Source organism: Micropterus dolomieu, linkage group LG13 (assembly GCF_021292245.1).
Source record: "Micropterus dolomieu isolate WLL.071019.BEF.003 ecotype Adirondacks linkage group LG13, ASM2129224v1, whole genome shotgun sequence".
Lineage (NCBI taxonomy): Eukaryota > Metazoa > Chordata > Actinopteri > Centrarchiformes > Centrarchidae > Micropterus > Micropterus dolomieu.
Window position 1 is genome coordinate 14,345,450 of NC_060162.1, and position 18,171 is coordinate 14,363,620.

The 18,171-nt window shown below is 40.0% G+C and overlaps 1 protein-coding gene across 1 annotated transcript in view; it reads left to right on the forward strand.

The window, feature by feature from the left end:
* The first annotated feature begins 2,865 nt into the window (after positions 1 to 2,865).
* arvcfa (ARVCF delta catenin family member a) overlaps positions 2,866 to 18,171 on the forward strand; it is a 17,095-nt gene continuing 1,789 nt past the window's right edge. Inside the window, exons 1-14 of the mRNA XM_046067026.1 lie at positions 2,866 to 2,886; positions 6,540 to 6,716; positions 8,014 to 8,630; positions 10,522 to 11,000; positions 11,088 to 11,271; positions 11,363 to 11,480; positions 12,145 to 12,313; positions 13,267 to 13,284; positions 13,425 to 13,496; positions 14,434 to 14,561; positions 15,415 to 15,565; positions 15,642 to 15,834; positions 16,383 to 16,494; positions 16,979 to 17,066. Coding sequence (XP_045922982.1) covers positions 2,866 to 2,886; positions 6,540 to 6,716; positions 8,014 to 8,630; positions 10,522 to 11,000; positions 11,088 to 11,271; positions 11,363 to 11,480; positions 12,145 to 12,313; positions 13,267 to 13,284; positions 13,425 to 13,496; positions 14,434 to 14,561; positions 15,415 to 15,565; positions 15,642 to 15,834; positions 16,383 to 16,494; positions 16,979 to 17,066 — 2,527 coding nt within the window. The remainder of the gene's footprint in view (positions 2,887 to 6,539; positions 6,717 to 8,013; positions 8,631 to 10,521; positions 11,001 to 11,087; positions 11,272 to 11,362; positions 11,481 to 12,144; positions 12,314 to 13,266; positions 13,285 to 13,424; positions 13,497 to 14,433; positions 14,562 to 15,414; positions 15,566 to 15,641; positions 15,835 to 16,382; positions 16,495 to 16,978; positions 17,067 to 18,171) is intronic.

The following is an 18,171-nucleotide window of genomic DNA, read 5'->3' on the forward strand; positions in this document are numbered from 1 at the left end:
CACATGCCTTTGGTGTGAGAGACCTGGGATCGATCCACTGTGAGACACCAATGTGAGACACCAATGAGTCCCTGAGCAAGACACTTAAACCCAGTCGCTCCATCGGCTTGTCACCTCTGACATATATAGCAACTGTAAGTTGCTTTAGATAAAAGCATCAGCTAAATGAATAAATCTATGTATGTAGTGAAAATAATAAACATGAGGCTACAAAGGCTCAAAGCAGCATTTGTCTAAGGCCCCATCCACACTGCTACGTTTGAACTTTTGCTACGTTTGCACCTCCCGTCCAGACTAAAATGGCGAAAACAAAGACCTAAAACGGAGAAGTTTGAAAACGCTGCAGACACCGTTTTTCGTTTCAAAACTCTGGAGTGCATTTTAATGCGCACGGGCAAAAACGAAAGACTTTAGAAACGATGACGCAGACACTTACATTTGGCTCTCCGACTGGGTCTCATAAGTCATGCAAAGCAGACACACAATGCTACTGACAGAGTTTTTGACTTGGTATTTTTATTAAAATATTTTGTACTGTGCAAATAACACTTATCTTCTGTAACTACGGAATAGACCATCTGCTTCATGTTTACACCGGCACGCACATGCCCAGTGTAACTGAACGGCCACTAGATGTTCGTTTTCAGACGTTTTAGTATAGATGGAAATTAGTTCTGATACGCAGCTAAAACACTACTGTGGATGGAGATTGTATTCACTTTAAAATTGTAGATGGGGCCTAAGTACAGCCTTACAGAGCTGCTATGGCTGTGAAGTCTTTTTAACGGGGTTTGTCATAGATTGTAACATTCACACAAGATCAAGTAATTCACATTTGGTTTAAGTGGAGACCAGAGGCTCGGGAACTTTTAAAAATTCGTTCCTATTCTTCCATAATAGTGCTTAGTTGTCATAGAGATGCTCATTGTCCTGCTGCTTTAAACATATTTAATTATAATATATCTTTACTTATGAATTGGACAGCTATGTTCGTGTTCCCCCTGTATCTCTACTGGATATTCAGTTTTCTAAATGCACTGTAGTACAAAAAAATCCTTCATCAGAATATCAAACAGTAAAAAATACCTAGCGTTATGAACTCAGTGACCCAAAACCATTAAGACACTTAATGTTGGTATTTTCTATTTGATGGAACTTGTATTTTATCGAGTGATGGAGCAGTAGGAGAACAGTGAACGGCAGGAATAATTTCTGGAACAAATGGATCCCTTTTTGCATGTCAGTAAAACTTTCTAATGTGAAAACATGCTGTTTCATGGATGCTGCTTTGATTTCACTGTGGAAGGATCAAAGCTTTTTTCCCCTTTAAATTAAAAGAGATGTCTCAAATGTTAGCTTGCTAGTGTTACTTCACCGATTTGTGTTGCAAGTGCACTGATGTGTAAATTGTAAATTACATTATCAAAGAGGTACCACAAAGTCAAAGATATCACCAACAAGGGATTACATACAGTGAAAATGAGAAAAGGCTGACTGAGCCAAGGGGTTTAATGAAACAAACCTTAAAGATGGTAGCTTTAAAAAATGATAAACTGCAATCTATTTGCAAAGTTAAGACATACCAAGAGAAAAGAAACACAGTGAAGGCCAATTTGTATTTCTAAATGTTCCAAGATCAATTCTATTGAAGGGTGCAATAAGAAAGACAGCTGATAGAGAGCACTGGTCTGTGGATTATAGCAGATGATTTTTACTTGGATCAGTGCAAGTGGTCTGACAGCAAATAGGAAGATGTCCTGAATTGAGAAAGAATGTACGACATCCATCATGATCTAATGTTTTTTTTAGTCAAGTGGAGCAGTGGCTCTTGTCTCGGTTCATCAACTGTGATTATTTCAGACCACTTCAGCTGATCTTAGACTCCTTTAGAAATGATGCAATACTTGGTACATCGAGACAGAGCCCTCAGAAGACAGCTACAATGAGTAATTAGACATTTTATGATGACATCTTCAAAAACAGCTGGAGCACTCACCTAACCTGTTTGCAGATATTCTTTATTTCTATGCTTCTACCAAATGACAATGAATTAAGCAGGTGCTGTGTGAAGATTCGTGGGCAGACAGTGATTGGTGGTGAAAAGGGGTTTGGTTTGTTTGGTACAGTTTGCAGAGCAGAAGCTGTTGGTTGGGTATGGAGTGTGCGTCTCTCTACCTGGTGCTGCATACAGTGTTTATGCACCTTCCCATCCCTCCATTCCAAATCCCTCACCCTTTATTATGCTGCACATGGGTGACATACGACAGAACTAGTGCGGACTGCTCTAGGCTCCAGCTGCATCTGCTTGTGAGCCCACAGGGAATGGGATGTGTGTGTGTGCATGTGTGTGCTCTGTCTGTGCACCAAGGCTGCCAGAAAATATGGGTAGAGCACAGGGATTGCAGGGCTCTACACTTACCTAAGCCATTCACAGGCTCAGCATCACACAGTTGATTCAGCACCTTGCTAATAGCGCGCACATTAACTGCAGCACACATCAGAGGAGGAGTGCAGAAATGAGAGAGCGTTTATTGCTTCTCTGCGTGTGTGTGTGTGTGTGTGTGTGTGTGTGTGTGGACGTCTGTGTTGAGCAAATGTGTGCATGGTGCGACTAGAGTGTGTTTGTGAGGGAAAGAGAAATAGAGGCAGAGAGAGTGAGAGAGGAAGGCAGAGGGAGAGGGAGAGAGAGAGAAAGCGGACGTGTGTTAGTGAGAGCTGGAAGGAAGGATGGCTGCTCATGTTTGAACTGCCTCAAATGCTCAAAGGAAGAGTCAAGGCAAAAATTCATCAGAGGCAGAGAAACAGACGTCTCACTGGGGGACGCATCTTGTTCATCATTTGTGGGGAAGCAAAAAAGATTTGGCAATGCCTGCTGAAGTGAAAGAGGTAAGTGTGTGGTGGAATGGCTCTATTTGCTCTGTACCCTCCCTCTTTTTTTTGTTTTTGTCTTCCTGCAGAGAAGTGTAGCCTTCCACAGCGTTGTATTCTGCCTCTGTCATGATGAATGAACAAGGCATTTATCGCTTCACCTCCTTGCCTCTCACTGCTGTTCGGTGCAGTCTCCTTGTGTGCATGGGGACATGATGCTAACATCTTCATCAAGTGTGCGTGTGGTTGTGTGTGTGCGCGCACGGTTGCACACACACATGGCTGTGCATGTGTGGAAATGCATAGGCAAGCTTATAATGGGGATAATCTTTGATTGCATTATGAGAAGAGGTTGTCCCCCAGAGGGAAAATGCTGCACACACTCTGGTAAGTGTATTGCCATGATGTATCAGGGAGCCATTAAATCTGACCATGCAGCATTTAACTATTTGAGGATCAGAGCACACTCAGGAATGAAAAGAGGCTCCAAATAGAAAGTTTGAGAATTAATATCTTTCATTTTTTCCCTGGGCTTTCACATTCAATTAGTATTCTCTCTAAATAGATCAGACTGGTTGAATCATGGCTAAACCAGATGAACTGGATAGTGGACAATGGTGTTCCTGCAGGAAACATTTTCTTAAATCTTTCAATGCATTTGTAATTTCAGTGCCATTTTGTTTCACAGTGTACAGTGGCACATTCTGTAAATGTATAGTGACCAATGTGAGCACCATTGATTCAACAGATAGTCGGGGGCAGATGAGTTGTGACAAAGTTGTGACTAATGTCTTCTGACATCAGTGGGCTGATGTCATGTTTTATTATCTCGTGGAAGCATTACTCTTTCAGTCCCACTGTTTGATGAAGACGAAGCGCCTGTTAAAGCTAATTTATCCTCAAGTTTGATCACTGCAAAATGACTTTTCCCCACTAATTTAGTTGCAAGGGAGGGTGCCCATTTTTTTCCAAATCATTTTGTCTTTCTTAAATGGATTTGTGACAAGTTTGAATGGTGGCTTGTGAATGTTGTACCCTTGAGCTGGACACCAAAATCTGAACTCACTCAGCATTAGATCAGACTGTCTCCCAAAATAATACCCCTCTTGCAGCTGGCCTCAATACTGAGAGTTGACGGGAACAAGATGCTAATCATGTCATTCTGTCTCCTGCATCGCTGCACCGAACATCTATATACCATACTTTGTTTTTTGAATCTAAGTCAGATTTAGAATCATCATCTCGACCTATTTGGCTCTGTGAGCACACTTAGTTAGTGATGGTGCAGTGAGTTATTTAAATTAGCTTTGACTCACAGAGGCCTGGCCTTCCCTGGAGCTTGAATCAGACGGGGACAGCACACAGGCCCCTGTCCAGCCTATTATTGTCCTCCAAATTCTTAATCACGCTGTCTGTAGAGGACAGTAGTACCCTGTCTGTCTTTTGGCCAGACGTTCATTTAATGCTGCCTAACAATATCCAATCGGCCTCCGCATGAGGTGTTCAAGCCCGGATTGTCTCCCTGCTGCCAATTTCTCCTGTGTGACCCTTACACCTCCTCATCCCTCTGACACATTTTGTACATGGATATGAGGGGCTCTTGTGTTTGGTGAGATGTTTGGAAAGCGAATCAAGCTCTCTCCCTCCACATTCAGTCAGCTGTTCACTGCAGCCTGATTTAATGCAGTGGAGTTGAGTTCTCAGCACTTGTTCGGTTTAATGCCGCAGCCTCAGAAAGAAGAGAGTTTGGGGAGATTTAATAGCTTATTAGTTTGTTTTTTTTATCTCACTACATAATTCGCCATATTTTGGCTGTGCTTTTGAGTGGTACATATCAAGTGAGATTATATGCATTTGTGTCATATTTCTTAAAATGAAAATTGATTAAGACACTGGATAAGCAATTCAAATAGTAAAATTGGTCATAAATTACGCAGTGGAATAGATTTTCTGCACAAGGAAATTGTTTATTGTTTGTCCTTGATTCTACACATATTCAAATGCTGCAATCAGAAGGCCTTCAAGACTGAAAAAAGGTGTATCAGATAATCAGATACTGATTGAGATCATTAGAGCAGCGAAGCAAATCTTTGTAAACAAGTTGAAATTAATGTGAAATTTGTGAGAAAATCAGCAAAAAAATCAGTTTAAAGTCAGATATTGCCTCCGGTTCTTTCTCAGACCAACATGCTGAATAATTAATCCACTCTGATTAATGAAACACATTTAGTTGAAAAAGAACAGAGAATTTACGTTCTACTTGAAATAAACAAGTGTAAGTTACAGAAATATCCGCGTCGTGTCACAGTAGCAGCTGGGCTATTGATTCAGGCGTCAGTGGTGGTAAATCAGGTCTCACCAGATAACCAAATAACTTAAATGACAATAACTGACTGCTCACATCCAATCTGTTGCTGTATTTTGTCAAATGGGGCCCCTCTTATACATACTTACATAACACAATGGGGAATGTCAACATCTGTTTAGAGGGATTAAAGCATAAAATATGTCTGTGTAATGGCTGGTTTTTGCATATGTGAAAGATATAACCAATCATTTTAATGGTTATTTTGGCTTTTACAGATACAGATAACAACACAGATATTGTTTCATCTCATGTATGATTCCCACCAGTTGAGTTGATTTAATAAACTGTAGACAGACATGCCTGGTGCAGATTCATACTTCTGAAAAACTCTGCTGTACCACGACCTAATTTACTACCAAACGCTATGCTGGTTGTGTTTACTTTTTGTTGTTTTATCTTCTTTTTTTTACACAGCCATCTGATCTGTAAAAAAAACCCTCCCTGTAAGATGTTGTCTGTCAGTTTTTGTACATATCAAAAGGAGCAAATCTACTCCTTGAAATCATTACATAAGTTATAACAAGTGCACAGAAAGTCGGACGATAACTACTAATTGGCTCATGGCAAATTGAAAGAACACTCCACTGCACATGTAATTAATAACCAATCGTGCATTCAAACATCAAATGATGATGCTATATCAGGAATAATTTCTACTTGTTACACAAATAGGTTAACATACTTTAAGCATTATTACCTGATAAAGATTAGCTTACTAATATATTGTGCATCCAGTCTGCACTCATGACGCCTGAGAAACCCTGCAACCGCTAAATTAAATAAATGGTGTATTTCATGTCTCATCCTTTATTAGAAATCTCTGTATTTGTTTTTTTGCTGTCTACACATGATCACTGGCAAAACTGCTTTGCACCAACTTCAGTATTTTTTTCCTATGGACAGATTGCCCAATAAGATCACAGCTCACCAAAAAACTTGAACACAGAGAAAATACCTCTGATTTTCCAGACATATATTAATCTAATTTGAAAATAAGCGTGTATGTTTTGCATTTGTCCGCACAAATCTTATAGTTCATGTTTCAAATTATACAAATGGTAAGATAATGGAGTGGAAATGAGTTGAGCTCTCAACACCGACGATGCTCACAACCCAGCAGCAGGTGCAGCTCCCTTATCATGTGAAGACAGCTTTAATGACACGGTGCGCTATTATGGCGTTATAACCCCTTAATCATTTCACTGTTTGCATGTAATGTAATCATTATGCACATAATATACACAAATGAGGAGCGATGCTGATCAGTGAGAGTGCCTTACTCATTTCTGTCTGTGTGGTTTAGGAGCAGAGTTCAGAGGGGCCTCCTCCACTATCTTTGTCCCAGGAGGCTAAAGAGGCAACTCTTGATAACCCATCCACCAATGACGAACTGGACACACCCACCTCCATTGCCTCTGTGATGACCTCAACCAATGAGAGCTCTACAGAGACCGACACCCCGCAGCAGACAGACACTGAGGTTCATGCCTTTATGTTTGGTCACACTTTATCACCACCTACTGACTTCCTACAGTTTGTTATAACAGAGTTGTTGTTTTTATAAGTCTCAAGGCCCCAGAAGCTTTCTTTTTTGTTTTTCCTTGAATTATGAACGTATAGCCTAGAAAAATGCTTTTTGCTATGTTGTGATAAAATGTGTCCTAGGATTTACAAAATAAGGAAAGTGAGGAGTTAAAAAATAAGAGTCAGTAAAAGACACATGGGAATGTACTTGGGATTTTTTGATTTTGTTTTACATCTGATTTGATGTAAAATAATAAAATATCTTTTTAATGTTTTTCAAAATCAAAAATTGAGTTATTTCACTCAATGTATCATTTATCTCTTAAGTTGTACTTGAATTGTCAGCCTTTGAGAGCCATTTGTCACTTCTGTGACTCCATAGATCCTTTCAAACTTCCTCTGTTAACTATCATTTTTTAAAAATTTTTATTAGTAGTAACTAATATATATACATGAATATAAAAAAAATGAATCCTAAAGAAACGATTCCGAAATCCACAACAGATACACAAAAACAATCCCTTTTAACCTCAGGTATCTCCTATAAGTCTGGTCTCCTGACATTTCTGTATAAAACATCCATCACAAATACTGTAAAGTTCTCTTCAACAATTTCATTTACACTAATAGGCAGAGAAAGAAATTGCCCTCTGGGGCAATCACACCATGAACGATAATGCAACTGGCTTCTATGTCATTGAGTTGCTACATATTTACATGTTTTTGTGTCTTTGTTTTATATTAATTATTTAGTTATATTTTTTGTGTAAACTCTGAAAAAATCTAAATCAATTTACTATACCAGACAATCAAATTTCTTGCAATTTACCCTGCTTCTAAACAGTGGCTGGACCTCAACTTGTTTCATCAGAATCCAATCTAAACTCATTGTCAACAAGGGTAATTCATTATTCTTTGGCAGGAAAGAAGAATCCATTATTTACTGGTGGCTCAGAAAGCCAGGGAAGTGCTCGTATGATGATGATTGATCATCGCTATGAAAAATGAGCCGGGGGGGGGGCTGTACAGTTTAAATAAGAGATAAACACACACTGTAGGTAACAGAAACATGTCTGGTCTATTCCAAGTAAATTAGGACAAAAAAGTTCCTGCTCTGACTGTAAATTCACCAATTTGGTAGCATTTAATCTGAGAGAGGAAACCTCAGACCTTTCAGACAAATGGGATTTTAAAGAGACAGATTCTGATTAGATTTTGCTGAGATAATAGTTGTGGTGCATCAATCCATGTAGGAGTCCAAGGCCGTGGAGCAAGAGGGTGAACAGACTTCCAGTGAGACCCAGAAATCCTTGGAGATACAGCAGGAGAACTTCCGGACATCAGACACACCTGATCTCACAACGATTCCAGAGGTTCAAGAAAACACCCCAACCGAGCAACCTGTTCCTGAAGCAAACATCGAACCGTCTGAGTCTGTTACACAAACCACAACGACCAACAGCACTACCACAGCACCCCCACAACCTGAGTTGGTACCACAGTCTGGGGACCCTCAGCCAGTGAACCCAGACAGGCAGAGCAGAGTGTACACCCTCCCTGACAGCTACAGAGGCATTGGGGTTGACTTATGTGCAGGGTATGGAAGCCTGTCCCGCGCTACCCTCCACAGCTACTGGCCTGCCAAGAACTTCCAGCCTGGGCCGCACTACACCTTACCCTTCCTCAGGGACAGCTACGCTCCCTCAGGCCTCAGCAGTCAGACAGAGGAAGACGGCCTCAGTGAACGGGGAGAAAACCCTCTGGACATGAAGACTGACCACCCAGCTGCCAGTTACCCAACACTGGGGGGAATCCACCAGTTCAGGCCAATTACCACCATGGAGCTCCTCAGGGAGCCCTCCAGAACCAGGTAAGAAGATGGTATAGATAAAACTTTATGGATCCCAAAGGGGAGCCTGTAAATGGGTTTCAAGAACTATTGTGGTTTCCATGGTACCTAAATGTACTGTTGGGTCAAATACAGATAAGTCCCTATACTAAAGGCCTTGGGAAAGTGAATAAGTAACAAAGATAGGAAAGTAGACAAAAAAATGACCAAGTTTTAAAATGTATCTTAATACTTAATGATGATTCTCAATAGCAGGTATGGGATGGAGTCTGTTTTTTAATCTCAATCTCTGATCCCATTGAATGTTTTTTGGTCAGAAAGCAGACAAGGAAGATAAAGGATACTCAGTCTGTGTCTGTGTCTGTGTTCCCTGATAATGAGATCGCCTTTAACAAATGCTACAGCCACTAGAAAGCCAACTCACCTTTGACATTAATAACAAGAATTAACTAACACCAGTTTAGTTATTATAACAGGAAAACAGGAACACACTGCTATTATATGTCAGGAATATTTTACACAAAATAAGGTCGGTGATTTAATATATTTTTAAAGCTTGTATTGAAAAGATGCATACTCAATGAAAAACTAAAATGCAAAAACATTTAAATGTCATTGTTTTTCAATGCGTAGTCCCAAAGTTGCCTAACTGAACTGCCAATTTGTGTTAAAATCTGATATGTGGGCAGAGATTGCGGGCTAATCACAAATGAAACAAACAAAAAAAAAACATGAAAGACAGAAAGTGTATGTGTGTACTTCTATATACTGCAACAATAACAAACACATTCAAACAATGGACAAATCAACACTCTGGCTAATTGTATCACAGAGGACCTGCTTTGATAATATATATATATATATATATATATATATATATATATATATATATATAAATATCCCTCTCACCCCCTTGCAGGGTGGTATGTGTCATCATCCTCAAGCTCAGGTCCTCTACCAGAGGCCTGGGAGTTTGAGGGTTCTGCGCAGTATCTTAGCTGCTCCTAGGACTGCACTCTTCTGGACAGAGACCTCTGATGTTTTACCTGGAATCTGCTGTAGCCACTCTCCCAGTTTGGGGGTCACAGCCCCCAGTGCACCGATTACAACTGGCACCACTGTTGTTCTTACTTTCCACATCTTTTCTAGCTCCTCTTTCAGCCCTTGGTATTTCTCAAGCTTCTCGTGTTCCTTCTTCTTGATGTTGCTGTCGCTTGGGATCGCCACATCTATCACTGCAGCCTTCTTCTGCTGTTTGTCGATCAACATGATGTCTGGTTGGTTAGCCATCACTAGTTTGTCAGTCTGGAAGTCCCACAGGATCTTAGCTATATATATATATATATATATATATATTAATACTATATATATATATATATATATATATATATATATATATATATATATATATATATATATATATATATATATATATATAGTATTAATATACAATGTATTGAACTTTGTAGCTACACCCAGTAGTTGCCACCTCATCCTGTTCTTGTAAGTCAGCCTGGACAATAGAAAGACAGATGGACAGCAGTTAAGTAACAGCTGGTATCAATCAGGAATGGCAGCCTGCTGCAAAGTCGATAAATAAGGAGGTTTCACCTGTTATTGCCTGCCAGAAGCTTTTCCTTAGCCCATATAAAGTGACAGAGGTGTTTACAAAAGATACAAGCAACTCACTCACGCTGTTAAACTCAATGAAGCCCAGCCTATAACCTCAGATATCCGATTCAACCTGTTGAATATAAAAGGAATAAACATTTTGGGAATTACACTTGTTCACTTTCTTGCTGATAATTAGATGTACTGTTTATCTCTGTTAAGTGTAAGTGTAATTAGTTTCCCAAAATGTTGATTAAGACATGATCCCAACATATATGCATGACTGTCTCTGTCTCTTCAGAGGTGGCTATGACGACGCTTTCATGGCCCAGCTGGAGGGCAACCTGAATCCTTTCTTCCAGGCCATGTGCCGAGCACAGACCCTGCAGTTCCCCCACAAACGCAGCAGCATGGTCAGCCTGGACAGCATCCGCAGAGACCCGCGCTGGAGAGACCCCAACCTACATGAGGTGATCTCAATGCTCAGCCACCCAATGGACCCGGTCAAGTCCAATGCTGCGGCCTATTTGCAGCACCTGTGTTATGAGAACGACCGCATCAAGCAGGAGGTGCGGCAGCTGAACGGGGTGCCGATCTTGGTGGAGTTATTGGACCACCCCAAAGCTGAGGTCCACCGCAAGGCCTGTGGTGCTTTGCGCAACATATCCTACGGAAAAGACCACAGTAACAAAATGGCCATCAAGAACTGTGATGGCATCGAAGCTTTAGTCAGACTGCTAAGGAAGTCTAGCAGCATGGAAGTCAAAGAGTTGGTCACAGGTACAGCTTGATTCCAGAGTCCTCCTCGAGCCATAAACTGCAACTCTTTATTTTATTTCTACAGCTTTTGTATTCCTTCCCCTGCAGGCACTCTGTGGAACCTCTCCTCACACGAGCCGCTGAAGATGATGGTCATCAACAACGGGCTTCAAACGCTGACGGATGAGATCATCATCCCCCACTCAGGCTGGAGGAGAGACTCAGCTGCCCCCTCCAAACTGCTGAGTGCTGAATGGACCACAGTCTTCAAGAACACCTCTGGATGTCTGAGGTAACCTTGGCTGCTGTCAGGGAACAGCTACCAAAGTGGACTTATACTGGACCAAGGTCTCGCAGCTTTGCTAACAAAGTTGTTTCTGCAGGAACGTCAGCTCAGATGGGGCGGAGGCTCGACAGAGGTTGAGGGAGTGTGAGGGCCTGGTGGATGCGCTCCTTCATGCCCTTCAGTCAGCTGTTGTCAACAAGGACACTGACAATAAGGTCGGTGAAATCATCACACTGAGACTTGATTATTTATTAAAGCCACTATGTGTAAAATTTGATTATGGCAAATTTCACATTCCTATAGCATCAGTTGTTGTTGCTCTCAGCCTGTTCATCACAGTGGCCCTGAATCCGTGGGCTGGAGGGGGAGGTGTCCCATTAGCATGCATTGCTCTCTACCACAGTGTCTTTTGATGCTGCCATTGGGGGGCGCCAAAGTCAGACATTTTTAAATCCTATTTACAGTGGCTTTCAGTTAGGAGATATTACTTTTGCATTAGGTTGTAATTGTCATTAAGGTCTGGTTTAATGCTCTATAGTACTTAAAAATGTGTAGCAACTTTTCACTAGGAGACAGTCACTTTGGTAATTGTTGCTATGATGTAATAGATGATTTGGATTTGGCTTGAAAGGCACAGACAGTCAAGTGAGTTATTTTTCTGAAATAGTCAGTTTCTATTATGTGTCCACTTCTAACTGACATAAATCCACTGAGACTTCTTTCTCATACTCCACTGATTTAGAATAAGTTAATAGCCTGTACACACTTGCATTTGATTCAGAGATTTACTGCAAATCACCAAATAATCAAAGTGTGGATAAGATTTACTTAAGTCTGTGACATTTCTCTACATCATCTTTGTCACTGTCCTCCATTTAGTCAGTGGAGAACTGCGTCTGCATCCTGCGAAACCTGTCCTATCATGTTCACAAAGAAATACCAGGAACGGAGCGATTTCAGGAACCCCATGCCAATCATCTGATGAGGTCAGTAGGGCAACAAAAGAAGAAGAATGATCCTGATCTTTTTGGAGGGAAAAGACCCAAAGGTTGGTAGGTCATCATACGTGATGACATCCCAGTAATCATTATTAGTTATTTCAGTTTGAGTTGCTCTTATTGAACTCACTGATTTTTGTCTCTGATGTTTATAAAATATCATTCCATTTCTCAGGTTGGTTCATTTGCTCAGAATCCGAGACATATCTGTAACTATTTGAGATTTGCATCTGAAAGGGGCTTAAAATAGCACAGTTTCTGCAGCTCAAACAACTAAAGTAGATGCACTGATGTTTTCATTTTTTTCATCAAGGTTTTACAGTTTGTGAATGAAAACGTATTCTTTGTTTTTGTGCTTTGCCCTCTCCTCCCATACAACTCCACATACACTTTTTTTGTTTTCAATAGGATCTGCTTTCTTAATTTACACTTAGTAGCGTCTCTGTAAACCAACCATTTTCTCAGTTTGAAAATGTTCATTTACTTTAATTTGTCTTGGCTTAAAGCATGAGTTTCACATTTCCGGCCCCCTTTTTATGCCAATGAGAGTCTGAATATTTCATAACCCTACACATGCAGGAACTGATGATATATTTTGCACTGCAGGAGGAGTGCCAGGTTCCAAAATTGAAAAAGCTTGTTACATCAGTTATCTGCTTTTTACACCATGCAACTGATGCAACAAGCAAAAACTTCGGGTAGTGATGCTTAACCCATATACTGTATGCAACAAGTGAATTACAGCTGATATATAGTAAATAATGGGCTGCAGCAGTAATGTAGGGAACAACTTAATGGAGAAACAAGAGGTTTAGTTAATTTTCACCAATGCTAACCATTTAACTAAATTGACCAATGCCTGACATTAACCTGATACTGTCAGTTCCACAGTGTCTCACCACACAGAGGAGCTCTGTGTTTTCTGCTGCTGTGTCCTATTCCAGCATAATCTAATCTTTGGTGTTGTTCTTTCTTCTTTTCCCTTCGAAACCGTATTCATCAGAGGAGTGGTTCAGTCAAGGTCAGTCTGCTCGTTACTATTAAATAATTTCACGCCAGTAATATTGTGATTCAATACCGCATTTGCTGACATTATCTGTTACTGATGTAATGAAAACTGGTGTTTGTGTTTGTGTGCATGTATGTATCTGTGATGTACAGGTTGGAAAAATGGATTTATGGACAGAAAATACGGTACATTGGATTTACCAAAACGTACAGAACAAATGAAAGGTATATCCTTGAAGAACATAGTTTCACATGTCACATAAAACATTACATTTTGAAATTTAAAACAAATACTGATTGCAGTATGACTTAAAGTTACATTTTGAAATAGGCTTATTGCTATTAGATTAATACATTATAAAGTGCTTCCATCATATATCATTATCATACAGCACTATAATCAAGCATCAGTACCTGCTTTGTGTTATGTTGTTTGCTTTGTATGCATGCCATAGGCATGGTCTGAAAGAGGATTTAAATGCAAAGCCACATATCAGCACCGCTTGAGGAAAGTTTCATTTCTAAATCAAAATAACGAAAGACTGACAAAACATTTATCTGGCAAAATCTAGAGGAGAAACGTTTCATCTGCAGGCACTGGAATTTGCTCAAGATACTGCATGAACCATTGATATAGGCTGATATATTGTCGGCACTGCTAAACTATCTTTATCTTTTGTATAGCCGTATGGCTGTATTGAGCCATGAATGCATTCTGTATTTAGAAACTGTGGGGAAAAAATTCTACAGTAGCGCTGAATACTGTATATGTGGATCTCTCTGCTGTTAGAACAGACATCAGAACTAAGCCTAATGCCTTCCACACTCCAGCCAGTGAATGCAAATCACAATGACAAGCATGTTACGGTCCTGGGTCAGCTCGATACTACTTGTCAGCCGTCTATAGCAGCCTTCACTGGCTCAGTACTAAAAACCTCTGCAGGAGTCTGACACAGTTGTAATTTTCTTGCGTAGAGTTTTTCTACTGACCTGCCTTCTCAACTAAACTAACCTAGATAGAAGAAATTTTGGAACAACGTATTTTATGGTGTGTTAGAGCTAATTATTGACACTGATAACTATACCATCAAGTCTTTAGCCACTGATGATCATGCAAGCACTTGCCACAGCTTGAAAGACTTTCTCTGCCTTTCTGTTAAAGGGTTGGAGCTGCTGTACCAGCCAGAGGTGGTGAGGCTTTATCTCTCTCTTCTCACCTGCAGTCACAACCACAACACCCTGGAGGCGGCTGCAGGAGCACTCCAAAACCTCGCTGCGGGACACTGGGCTGTGAGTGATGGAATAGTTGCTGGTTATTTCTTACACTCATGACTTTACACAGGTGTTATGAGTGTGGCGTATACCCCAAATATCAAAATGGTCTCTATAAGGTAGATCACCACCCCTGCTGGCATAGTGTCCTAATGTCCTTATACATTGTCTTAAGGGCAGATCCAGGATTTTTCTCTAGACGACATCATCACCATCTCTCTCTGCTTATCAGTTTAAGGACTTAAAATAGAGCTCAACCGTAAATAAATAACACACATCAGTTCAATTTGGTGATGGATTTACCCTTAAGTCTGGGTAGGATCAAACAAGACAACCTCCTCAGGTCCTTACATGCCCAAAGCTTTTTCCTTGGCTGGTTGGGTTATGTCTCTGAGGCTGCATCAATGTGCAGAAGGAAGGAGATGTGGGGTTAGTCATCTTAATCCAACTGGACTCTAGATTTACTTTGTCACCAGCCAGCATGATCAAAAATCACTTTTACAGCTATGTGGCTCCACTGGCCTGTCAAATAATGTGCTTTGCCAAGATATACTGTGCCATGAATGTCACTATAATTTAAGATCAAACCTAAGGCCATGCTCAGATTAAAGGAGTTTTAAACTCCTTCGATTTTCAAATCCAGTTGAGTCATACACAAGTGAGCAGAAGAGAGTAGAACTTGGTTCTTATTGGTACTTAATGGCATATTTGCCGATGTATTTTCATAAGGTACTTGTGGTGATATAAGTGGTATTGTAAAGGTGGAGAAAAGAGTGGGTAGTTAAGATATGAAGAGTGGCCCCAAGAGCAAAATCTCACATATACTCCCAAAAATACTAAGGCTGTTAATCCTTTTTGTGTATGCTTATAGTGGTCCAGCTACATCCGTGCCACAGTTAGAAAAGAGAAAGGGCTGCCTATTCTGGTGGAGCTGCTGCGCTCAGATGTGGACAAAGTGGTGCGAGCTGTGGCTATTGCTCTTCGCAACCTGGCAATGGACAGAAGAAATAAAGACCTAATAGGTACAGGCTTGTAACTCTCATCCACATGCTCCTAGCTCTACACCTGCACACTAACTTGGTCTCTCTGTTGTTACAGGGAACTATGCTTTGAGGGACCTTGTCGGTAATTTGCCATGTGGGCAGCAGTACCCAGCAAAGAATCTTGAGGGAGATACGGTGGTGTCTATTCTGAACACTATCCATGAGATCATCACAGATAGCCCAGAGAATGCCCGAGCGCTCATACAGGGTCATGCTGTGCAGAAACTGGTGGCCATCAACAAGTCAAGGTACTGAAATGTCTTTCAGCTAAATTGTAAACTTAATACCTTTACAAAAATGTCTAAATACATCCCAAGCTTAACTAAACAATAAAAAGTAAATATAATTATAATAGTGGGGTGGTGATGGGGCAGTGAATAAGACTTTGGTGTGAGAGACCCGGGTTTGAATCCAATGTGAGACACCAATGTGTCCCTGAGCAAGACACTTAGTTGCTCCAGAGGCATGTAACCTCTGACATACATAACAATTGTAAGTTGCTTTGGATAAAAGCAAATAAATGTATGTAATGTAGTACAGCTTGCTAGACAACCAGGCTGTAAATTGAAAAGTAAAAGTCTCAGATATTGTCGTTTTTTCAAAATAAGATTGAAGCAAGATATAGGAAACTTTGGTTTTATAATATGTGTTGCTGCAAATGCCTAATATACTGCCTTGTGAAAAAGCCTTGATATTATATCATATCATCATATCGCAGGGTGATCGGAAATGGATTCAGTTTTGTCTCAGAGATGTCCTCTGTCATTTACCACAATGTCTAATGATTCGTTGCCAGCCAATCAGCACGGGAGACCAAGGCAGCTTCCCATGTGCTCCAGACAATATGGGCCTACAAGGACCTGAGAAACACTCTGAACAAGGCTGGTTGGAACAAGAGCCACTTTAAGGTATTTGTTTCTATTTCCTGGCCATTGAAAACCTAAGACCATGGACAAAGTCAGCATGGATAATGAACTACATAACGGTTTTAAGAGTGACACAGCTTTTATTTTGATGTGGCATGACCATACAAACTGCTTTATTCCTGGTAGTAGTAATATGAGTTGAGAACTTGATACGGATAAGGAAAAATATTATGAAATTATAACATATGTTCAACTGTGAAATCTGTGTTTTGTCAGATAAAAAGAAAAGTGGGGACATTGACTTCTGGGCATGATCTTAACCCAGAAGATCAATACATTTAGTTATTATTAAGTTATTTTATTTTTATAGTCTCCTGAAAATAAAAAGTGTGTTACTGTCCAAGACTCAATACAAGTCATTTTAGTCAAAACCAATATAATGCCTTTTTATAAACCTAGAACAACAGGAAAGCATAAAATTCTGTTTCTCATCTAGTGAACATAATCCTTTTTGTTTTTTACAAAGCCAACAACTACCGGAGTGACTAAAAAATCTAAGAGTGGAAAGCAAGGCAGCGATGACATCACCTTGCCTCTCATGGACAAAAACCAAGGTCGGCAAATCATTGTATGCATTCTGTCGGCAAAATGTTATTAAACCATCATCTAAATGAGAAAAGTGCCCTCTAGTTCAGAGAACAAAAATGCTTTTAAACATACTGTGGTTCTTGTCATGTCAGGGACAACGAAATGGGCATTTGCAGTCCCAGACCATAGTCTTCTGAAACATAGCCTTAAACCAATGATGTGCTGCCAAGGTTATCAGTGCACAGACAGGCTTATTAGCCTGAACAGTCTCTCCCAGAGGCAGAGCAGGCTCACGCATCACCAGTCACATTTCATTTGAATTCCAAAAGGGCACCCAGTTTCCCATGTCAAGAGCAACCTCTAGCTTCCCACCCTTTGAAATATGAATTTGGGGGGAATAGGTGTGAACTAATTTCAATGAATTATTTCATTGCATTTGCCTGTTTCTCTCTTTGGTGTTTCGGTCTAAATGAATAGATGTACCCTTTTAAGGGAAATTTGTTTTACTTAAAAGGGCAATAGGTGCACACCCTATGTATGTATCAGGTTAGGTTGGAGTGGAGGATACACTCTCAACTCCAGTGGTTCTATATCAAACCATTTAAAGTTCTACATGGCACCCCTAGTTCAACATAGAACTACCAAATTATTAATTAAATGCAAATAAATTAAAAACATAAAGACATGCTCAACCATTTTTATAATTGATTCATTGTTAAAGTCATTTTTCAAGCAAAAATGCCAAACATTAATTTGTTCTTTGCTGCTTTTTTCATAGCTTCTTTAAAGAAGTCTATTGTGAAACATTACTTTTGGTTTCTGGATTGATGGACTGCTGTACACAGCAGAAAAAGAAAGAGCATATTTGTAATTTTATTGTTTTACAGTGATTTGAAATGGTTTCATTTAGGCTTATATTGAGCCATATTTATTGAATAGTTAGAGGAGTTTTGTCAACCCCGACTAATGTTATGTGTCCAGGTCTTTCATTTATATGCTATAACTTAAAATTATAATATGTTTAAATGCAGCGTTAGATAAATTAGGTAAAGTTATGTGGAAAGAGATTAGTAAAATGAGGAATAACCCACATAGCATCCAGCTTTGCTATCTTATTGGCATGGTTAACTA